Source organism: Gossypium arboreum, chromosome 11, assembly GCF_025698485.1.
Source record: "Gossypium arboreum isolate Shixiya-1 chromosome 11, ASM2569848v2, whole genome shotgun sequence".
Classification (NCBI taxonomy): Eukaryota; Viridiplantae; Streptophyta; class Magnoliopsida; order Malvales; family Malvaceae; genus Gossypium; species Gossypium arboreum.
The window spans coordinates 137,145,252-137,155,951 of NC_069080.1; the positions used below are offsets into that span (position 1 = coordinate 137,145,252).

The following is a 10,700-nucleotide window of genomic DNA, read 5'->3' on the forward strand; positions in this document are numbered from 1 at the left end:
TATTCTTACTAAATGATATTAATAAATGTACAGGGATTAAATTTTAAATTTATAAAGAGTATAGGGCATGTGGCATATTATAATATAAATTAATATATATACTACTATATATAATATACTCGAAGGCGGTAGGCACATGTCTTTCCTTTTTCTTCACATTATTAATAGTAATGGTTAAATTTCAATTCTGATCCTTTTATTTTTAAATTATATAAAATAGTCAAAATTCAATTTTGGTCCTTACTTTCAATTTTGGTCAAAATTCAATTCGAGATTTTAATCTTTATACTATAATTTTAATATCTCGACATTTATAATACCATTAGCTAGTATAAATATAATCTTGACTTGAATTTTAAGATTGTTGTTAAATTTTTTGTTAAATTCAAGTAAACGAAAATGTTCTTTTTTGTCACAAGATTATCAAGTGTGTTTTTTTCTTAATTTTAGAATGTTACATCAGTAAATGTAATAGATAAATTTTAACTAAATTAATAATTAGACTTGAATTTTGAATTTAAAAATAGAAACTAAATTTTAAAAATAAAAAAGATTAAATTTTAAATACATAAAAATATAAAACTTGGGATATATTATATGAGTGGAATTAATGACATTAATTTGCTTCAATTTTTGGTCATTCTTTTTTAGTGAATTACAATAACAAGACAACCTCGTGACTAGTGCAATTTAAACTAAGCCACAATTAGAACAGTGAACATCCTTAATCATCAAGTTATCATATGAGATTTATTTTTTGTCCCTCATTATTCCAACTATTTTTAAATATTGTACTTATATTTTTAAAATTGATTTCAATCCTTATTTTGATTTTTTAGTAAAGTATTAAAAAATTAATAAATCTTTAGATATTTTGATAAAATTTTATAAATTTTAGTAAATTCTTAGAAATATTAATAAATTAACCTTTCATTTTTATTTTCTTTTCCTGTTAGCATTTAACCAGAGAACACCCCAAATTAATGCCATTCATTTCAATCATATTTATATTATAATTAATTAAAATATGTCATAGATCCCTCTACTTTGAAAATTTTAATTTATTTTTATTAAATTTACTGGTATAACATTTTGAAATAAATAAATACTCACTTGGCTACGATATAACGTAGTAATGAACCTGAATTTAATGAAATAATTTTATCAGTTCTAACAGTTAAATCTGAATTTGAAATCTGAAAAGTAAAAGGACTAAATTTCTAAAAATAAAAATACATGAACTAAATTCCAAATTAAAAAAGAAAAGAATGACGGCACATTTTACCTAATACTAGAATAAAAAGAAAATATCCGCACGGAACCTGGAACTGAACTCCGAGTGCGCGGCAAAGCGTCCTCGATTCGGACTACATCCTCTCATCTGGATCTTTGGCAAGAAAGTTGCATGATATCCGGAGTTTGAACTCTGAATAATTCATGAAGTCATCCTTACGAGGTGGTATCACCATTTCGTAAGGGTGAAATTCGAGTCCCAACATCTACAATCCGTAAGGCCTTGAGGAAGCAACCAGAGCAGTTTTTACAGCAGGAGTAGGAAAAAAAACAAGCTGTTTTTCATTCTTTTCGGTGTACAAGAAGGAACAAAGACATCAACAAAGAAGAATTTTCCGAACAAGGAAAAACAATAAGAAACTAAAACAATAACCAAAAGGGTATTTAAAATGTTTTGAAACATGGATCAAATTCCATTACAGAAACAATCTCCATTCAAGAACATGAAACCAAGCAGTAATCGAGAAGCGTTTTGACCGATTCCATAGTTTGTTCTTGTAAAGGATTAACAAGCATTACAAACTATATATTGCATAACCACAAATGAAATTAGATCCAGAATATCGATACGAGCTCGAGAACTAGAAATAGGTACCCTCGGGAGGTTGGACCAGCTTTCGATTATGTGAGGCAGCCATCTCCTTCTTCAGCTGTGTCAATACATCCTCCATAGTATACTCCCTTCGCCAATTTGCAAGAAGTCCGAACTTCTTTGAATCGACCTGTTGTCATCGAATAGTAAAAACGAAGAATCGATTAAAAACATTAAAGATTATGAAATAAAATAAACTGATTATTTGCACTGCAAATGAATGTAATGTTAATAGCATACCAGCCCTGTGTCATGGTTAACACAAGACATGTTGATCCTTGAATGAAAACGGACACTCGGTGGCTTCTCCGGATAATCTTTATCACAGAACAGCTTCAGCTGATAGATTCGACCTTCATGTACGGTCTGAAAACCGAAAAAACAGAAATGCATTTATACAATAGTTTTCCAAAATCACCCCATAAAACCCCTCTTACATTCAAAAGGAAGGAAAGTAGGGCAATCCCGGAAACAAGCAACAATATATATATATGATTGTTCACAACGAACATAAAATGTCATCTAAAGGAACAACATTAAAATATATAATTTGTTGAAGGGAGAAAGAAACTTAGAAACCTACATTGAGAGGACCGATAATGGTGCCGGTCCAAGAGCGCATGTAAATATCATCTCCGTCATCCATTCCATAGCTGACAGTACCATCTCCGATACCTTTTTCTCCACGTTCAAGCTCCTCCAGCAATCGGAAGTTCCGAGGCACTGCAAAAAAAAACTTACAATACTGAATCATACTCGTGATTTGTTACGCTAACACCATATATAATCAAGCATTGGGCTTAATGCCACAAAATTTCCAAAAGGCAACTTATCTGACAGCCATAAAACCTCCAAAAAAACTGTAAAAGCCTAAAGCAGGCAACAATTTTAGACTCCAAAAGAACATAATCATCAATGCCTATATAGCTTAATTCTAAAAGGAAAAAAAGGGTAGCAATTACACAAAAACATATGCGTTTGTATATTCTTTGGTAGGGATGTAATAAAGCTGAGCTAAACCCAAATAGTAGCAAGCTTGAGCTCAAACATGACTCGAAATTCAAGACCCAGTGCTCAATTTGACCTTGACCAAACATCAAATTCTAAGCTCAAGCTTGAGTCAAGACTTAATCAAGCTACTTGAGCTCAATTAAGCTCTTTCATAGTCAAGATTGAGCTCATTCGTACTTAAACCCTTTATATATAAAAAGGGTAAAAATATATTAAAATGAAAAGCTCAATTAGGCCTGCGAGCCGTTTGAATCAAGTATTATGGTACTCAAATTCAGCTCGATCATCAATGATAACCTAACTGCATCCAAGTTCCTTTTTCAAGTCGAACTCATATAGCTAGGGAGCACCAGAAATTTATTTACACCCCTATTCTTTGGTTCAAGATTTTACATGCAAAACATACTCAAACAACAATTGAAGCATAATCATCAAACATTAACATAAACTTTTTTCATGTATGAATCTTCAAGATATAATTTTTAGTGACAATCATGAGATAACCGCAACAACATTCTTCAAACTACAAAATAAGAACAAATTAACAGCTACCCAAAACTTCAAATAGATTAATAATTAAAACCCCATAAACTCCTCACATTAATCCATTGAAATTCACCGAACCCACAAATTATAAACGATTAAATATGGAAGAAATGATTAAAAAAAGCAAAAACAAAAATCAATAAAATCCATGAATGGAATCAATGAAACGCAAGATAAATAAAGAGAGGAAAGGGATCGAAGAGCTAACCCACGACACTCGATCCTCCAGAGCTAAGCGTCATTAGAGAGAGGGAAAGAGCGATAGCAATGAGTCAATGGGGGAATCCGGTGAAAGTTGGGCGACTAAAGGCAAAAGGCAATGCTTTAAAGCTATTGGATGAGTTGAATAGAGGAGTTTATGGCCGGTTCAATGATTATTGAGCCGGATTACTCGTTGGGCTTAACCCGGGTTTGGATAAGTATATGCTAAATTTGTACCAAATCGATTTTGGTTGGAAGTGTTCGTGAAAGGAAAGCGTTGTGGGTGGTATGCTTAATTTAGATTAAAAACAGCGGTGAGATTGGATACATCGGTGAAGTGTATATTTAAATTTAAACGTAATTATAATGATGTAGTGAAAATAAAAATAATTATTAATAACATCAGATTAAAAGATATATAATAGAAGTTTTTAAATTATTTTACTTTTACGAAATTATTAAAATATATAAATTTATAAATTTATTTAATAAAATATTAAAATGTATCTTTTGATATTTTATTATAAATATTTTAATTAATTATATAATTATTTTTTAATAAAAATCCACTTAAAAATATTATTTATTATCATGAAAATACAAACAATATTATTATAATGAAACATTATTTTTAAATTTAATAAAACTAAAATTTTAAATATAAAAGAGATCGGGATAAAAAATAAAATGAGATATATTTTACCCAAAGTATATAAATTATAAAAAAGAAAAAAAAAAACATGACAAAGACAAAATGGTAAAAGCATACCTGCGTTAAACTCACAGCTAATCTTTTCATCAATGAAGAATTCCATTTTTACCGGTGATGTGTAGCGCTCAACGCACTGATGCTGTGCAATCCAAACAGCTTCCACCAGCACGATTACATTGAAATAACACTCGATGCACCACAGCAGAGCAAAACGGGCATCCAAAGGAGCCCTTAATGATGTTTGAATCGGACCGATTTGTTGAAATGAAAATTAGTTGGAGTTTTGGTTCGAATAATGGTATTGAATTAATTAGATTGAGAATTGGTACAAACTAATTGAACCAACTAAAAAGTCGATTGAATCAAATTTATTTATTTTTTTCATTTTTAATAATTTTTTAATTGAATTAGTGGCCTGATTGATTTGACCATCGGTCCAGTTTTAAAAACATTAAATTGGTTGGCGTAGTTAATTACTGAAAAATAGACTTAATTAATCAACTGTCCGATCAAATCTTTAATCTATAGTAGCGGAACAAGACATTAAATTTTGAAAGAGATAATGAAAATTTTTAAAAATTTTGAAAGGACTAATGAGAATTTATTTAGAGAGTTTAATTAAAATTTTTAAATTTTTTACAAAGTTTAATTAGATTTTTCAAAAAAAAGAAGAAGATGTGATTAGAACTTTAATCGAATGATTTAATGATAAACTTTTACACTTTTTGGGGTTGAGGGGCCTCGATTTAACTAAATCAACTTATTTCCCGCCACTATTAATTGACTTAAATAAATCGACTTAGTGGTTAAATCGATTTTTTTTATTCTTTTTGAAAATAAAACATGAATAGAAGTCAAATTAGACTGGCTAACTTGTGTTAATAGTCCTTTAACTTTGCAAAAGTTATAAATTTAGTCACTATACTTTAATTTGATCAATTTTAGTCTTTTTTACTTTTTGAATTAGTCACTTTTAGTCCTTGAATTTTTTAATTTTTGAAATTTTAGTCCTAACCGAAAAAGTAACAATTAAATTCGTTTGGTCAAATTCAACCCCTAATCTTGTGCTATACGTACAAATATAGATTTGGTCCATATTCTTTAATTGGATCGTTCGAGGTCCTTATACTTTTTCGAATTTTAAAATTTCAATATTGACATAAAATGACAGTCTTTAATCCATTAGTTGAGTTTTTAGTGAGTAATATGTTGAAAAAAACGAGCTGACATGACATTACATATATGATAATATGTTTGGAGCATCAGATTTTAAAAATAACATAACTTAATGAATTTAATACTTATCGTTTGGTGTGTACTGAAATTTTAAAAATTAAAAAGTCTAAGAACGAAAAATAACTAAACTAAAGTAAAGAGATTAAATCCACGACTTTCAAAAATATATTGAAATTAATAACAAAATTTAATCATTCAAAATCTGGTTAGCTCCTATACATTTTGTATACTTAAATAAATACTTGTACTCTCTTTAACTTAATTTTCAATTTAGTCCTAAATAAACTATTTAATATAATTCAAATTTCTTTCACTTGTTAAAGATGCCTTGTTTAGGTGCAAAAATGTATAGATACAATATCATATTTTATGTGATTTATTTTTTTTAGTTTAAAGTTTTTATAATTGTCGAGCTATGGCTCAATTGATATGGGTATTGTTGTCAATGTACGAGGATGCAAGTTCAAGTGCACTGAAGCACATTATCCTCCTATTTATGTATTGAAGAAGGACTATGGATAGTTTTAGACATTGTGTTAAAAACAACAGATATAATCAGACAAGTCAAGTTTATTTGATCAAACAAGTAGTTCAACCCTCGTTTTTATGTCTTAATTTTTTTAATAATAATCAAGTAAAAATATAAATTATGAAAAAAATAGATATAACTTTAAAAAAATTATATCATTATTGTCAATTAAATAATACTCAATTATCTTAAAATTCGAAATATAGATTTAATTAATAATGTTTAATTGGGTGAAAATAATATTTATTTTCTTGAAAACATTGCTATTGTTTGGCTCTTAAACTTGTCAAAGATTGCTCGATCAACACGGTCCGTTCGGTCCGATCCGGTTTAATAAATTTATGTAAAAAAGATTTAAGAGTATTGAATTGCAAGTTGATTCGATTTACTGACACTTTTACTGTGAACTAAAATTTTGCATCGATCGAGCTACTTGTTAATTTTGTCTGAAGATTTTATTTTTTTTGGATTATAATTTAAATCGATTCATGAATACTTTAATTGTCAGGTAAATAGGCCTCGCATGATCCATAGTTTATATGTAAATTTAAATAAAATATTTTAATTATTCTTGATTAAAAATCCACAAAAATAATTCAATAATTTTAATTTTTGGGATGCGACAATACTACATATGGACTTTAATCTAATATGTAATGTCATACAATAACATTGATTTTGCTCGATTTTATACATAAAATTTTAATTTGATTCAATTTTTATAAATCATTAACAACGTTACGAATTAGCGTAATTTCACGTTAATATGCTGCATACACGAACAATTATATTAATCCAATATGAAAATAAATATATGTATCCATTTCTTTAAATGTGTACAATTAAATCAAAATCAATATTTCATATGTATATATGAACCACAAATCAAATTTCACGATATAATTACATCAAATTATATTTCATTTATCAAATTATACTTTAAACCGAAATTCATGTATAAATTTAATATTTATTCCGATAAAATATTACCTTTTGAATCAATTTTCGGTTTTTTCCTTTGATTTCCGAAAGCTTATTTTTGGAAAATATCTAAATTATTTGTGGTTTCATCATTACTTTTATGTGACATTATGGAGTGAAAGTGAATTGTCTTTGTTTTACATTCCCTAGACTAGTACATTATTTAATAAGAGTTAGGATAAAAGAGAGAAATTGAAGCAAATTAATGTCATTAATTTGTACATTCGAGTCATATTTGATTGATTATTTATGGAAATTTATTAAAATAGTCACTTTTGTTTACTTAAAGTTACATTTTTGTCACTTACGTTATCACATTTTAACATTTTAGTTACTGAGTTGTTAATTGCTGTTAATGGTGTAACAGTAAACTGACGTGACATGTTAAATCATCATTTCAAATAAAATCTTTAGGTTAATTTATACAATCGGTCCCCATATTTTTTTTCTCTTTGAGCATATTTAATTTTTTTCTATTTTGCACTTTTAACTTTACTTTTTTTTTCTTTATTTTCCACTCTCTTTTGCTTCTCCCTCTGTTTTTCTCCCTTCTCTATTTATTTTAACGTAGTTTTTCTATTTTTCCATTTGTTAAAACTAGTTCCTATACTTTTATTTTTTTGAACAATTTAAAATTTTCGAGTGAGGTGAGATTTTGAACTAGTTTTAACAATGAAAAACATAAAAGAATTACGTTAAAAGAAATAAAGAAAGGAGGGAAATAGATGGAGAAGTAAAAGAGGATGAAAAATAAAGAAAAAAAGGAAATTAAAAAAAAAATTAAATTGCCTAAAATGAAAAAATATAAGGACCAATCGTTAACTTTAACAATTAAGGGGCATTTTTTTATATATTTTGACAGTTTAAATATCTAATTGAGTGCAAAAAAGAAAACGAGACTTAATTATTTTTTGAAAAAGTTTAAGGATCTTTTGATATATTTTAAAAGTTTAGATACCCAATTGAATAAAAAAAACAATGACTTCAATTATTTTTTAAAAAAGTTTGAGAATTTTTTATCCACATAAATATTTTATTTATTGTCATATGATAAATATACCTCCGCATTATTCTCAACTGTCTCAATTACTTCCATTTTCTTTAATGCTCAAACTACCCAACTTTTTTCTTTTACCTAATTACCCTTTTTTTTTAGTTAATTTCGCCAAACATCTCTGAATTATCATTTAAATTCAGGGTAAATTTAAAAAAAATTTAAGAGTCAAAATTGAATTATAAATTTTGGGGTCAAAAAGTAAATTTAGCATTACACTATTTTATAATTTTATAAATTTTCAAAGGATCTTAAAAGTAAATTTACCATTTTGGGGTCGATACTAATTAAATTAACTTTCAAATTTCAAAATATTCTAATTAAGTTCTTAAAGTATCATTATGGTACTATCAATCAGATATTTTCTTCAATATAATCGTTAACTTTAAGTGTTAAAAACTAGTTCAGATAACATATTTTAAAACATGTACATCAAATTGTAAATATGTGTATTGTTACTACCTAATACTTTTGATATGATATGTTGAAAAACCAGTTTGACAATAATTTTTAAAAATAAAAACACAAAATAATAATATAAATATTCATTTTATAAACTAGGATAACAAAATTAATAACTTAAACTAAGTTTTTTACATATCTTTTACTGGTTCAATCAGTTTTATACTAGTTCAATCCTTCTCCAGTTTTATGAATTGGTTCTGATGATCAGGCTTATACCTATCAGTTGGCTAGTCGTTTTGGTTTTGGGTCAAATCGATCTAAATTCAATTACTTTAAATTTTAAAATTTTTTCAATAATTAGGGTTTTCGTGTTATTTTTAGGTATGGGTCATTTCGTGTTCAAACTTATTTAGTTTTAAGTTGTTTTAACTTTAGATCATTACAGATTTAAATCATTTCAGATTGATTTAGATGATACCAAATTTAAATAAATTTACATTTAAATCGATTCAAAATAAAATTATTAATTTTTTTTATGACAAAATCGAATCGAATCGAATTTTTAAATTCGAAAGAAAATCTAAATAAGGGATTTAATGTTTTAAATAGTGATTGTGGCAAACTCCCGGATTGATTTTAGCCGTTTATGCCCCCATTTTCTATTTCTGATTGCAACTAGACCTAGCTAAGAACTGACTCAATGAGTCAATACCAAGCATAACATGGTGGGCCAAAACTTATATACGAAGCACGTACATTTTTGTTTGAAGTAACGAATATACGTCGGAGAAAAATACAAATTTTACATGATTGAATATGTAAAAATGTGTCAAAAATTTATAAACCGGATAGGATCAAAACAAGGTCGAGATAAAAGGCCAAACACATGATTTAATGGTTGAAATTTATACGTGAAAATTGTATATAATAACTGTATACGATAAGATTTAAGTTTATGTTTAATCAGTAACTATTAATTTTATATTTTTATTTTATATTAAAATAAATATTAAATTTACATATAAATTTTGATTCAATGTGTAATTTGATATATAAACTTTAATTTTATATAATTATATATATGAGACTTTAATTGTTATTCTTATCGTATGCGTAACCAGTGGGCAATTTTCATTTAGGCACCTTTAAAATTTATAAAAATTAAATTAATAAAAATAAAATTACACTTTGACCCCATAAAAATAATAAAAATTGATTTAATCATTTAAAATTATAAAGATATAGATATTAAAATGGTAAAATTGTATTTTTACTATTAAAAACATACAATTTAATTTCGGCCCCCCTAAAAAAAATTCTGACTTCGCCTCTGGTTCAGATATACGTGAAACTTTGATTTTGATTTTGATTGAATCGCATACATTTTAAAAAGTAAATATATAGATTTATTTTCATATTGTTTATATATGCAATAAATTAACATAAAAAGGTGCTAATTTGATGATGTTGTTAATGATTTCTGAAAATTAAGTCAAAATTTTATGTAAAATTACACAAAATCAAAATTTACGATAACATTGTATATTGAATCGTAATTCATGTATAGTTTTAATATTTATCCCTTTATTATATTATTATATAATTTTTTTATTGTCATGTCTCATTATACCCGTGTTTTAACTTTTGAAAAATCTCGCATTATATATTCATATCATACTCATATTACGTGTTTGTGTTCCTATTTCCTAAGCAAAAGGACAACAAAAACCAAACTTTTTGTCTCGGGATATTTATGTAAAAATTTCAGTAAATTATCGGGACAAAAAATCGATACTTGAGCCGATTTATAATTAATTAGTAAATTTTAATTTTATATTATTTCAATTTAATTATTATTAAATCGATGATTAGATAATTTAATCATCGGTCCGATTTTTAAAACATGGACTTGAAATAACATAATTTATTGGAAAATATATATATTTCGTTTCAATCCATGTACTTTTTAATTTTGAAATTTAATCTCTCTATTTCTAGTTACAATAATGTATTCTCTCTCTTCATTTGTCTGATTAAAGAAAAAAATAAAACCTAATTAGCAAAGCTATCAATAAACTTCCATTAAATTCGAATATATGACGTTTAAACATTTGAAGATCTAATTTAGCAAAGGACTAAA

The 10,700-nt window shown here is 26.7% G+C and overlaps 1 protein-coding gene across 1 annotated transcript; it reads right to left on the reverse strand.

Moving 5' to 3' along the window:
- Nucleotides 1–1,674: 1,674 nt before the first annotated feature.
- LOC108474092 (ubiquitin-conjugating enzyme E2 variant 1C-like) lies at nucleotides 1,675–3,954 on the reverse strand. Its single transcript, XM_017775994.2, has 4 exons — nucleotides 3,651–3,954; nucleotides 2,469–2,608; nucleotides 2,126–2,251; nucleotides 1,675–2,015 (listed from the first exon to the last, which is right to left on the reverse strand). The coding sequence occupies exons 1-4, from the start codon at nucleotides 3,682–3,684 to the stop codon at nucleotides 1,875–1,877; spliced, it is 441 nt and encodes a 146-aa protein (XP_017631483.1). The 5' UTR covers nucleotides 3,685–3,954; the 3' UTR covers nucleotides 1,675–1,874.
- Nucleotides 3,955–10,700: the final 6,746 nt, after the last annotated feature.

Coding starts and splice junctions, on each gene's coding strand:
- LOC108474092 (XM_017775994.2), bottom strand. CDS start 3,684: ATGACGCTTAGCTCTGGAGGATCGAGTGTCGTGG. Junction 2,609..3,650: donor TGGAGGATCGAGTGTCGTGG/GTTAGCTCTTCG, acceptor TTTTTTTTGCAG/TGCCTCGGAACTTCCGATTG. Junction 2,016..2,125: donor TTAACCATGACACAGGGCTG/GTATGCTATTAA, acceptor CGATGACAACAG/GTCGATTCAAAGAAGTTCGG.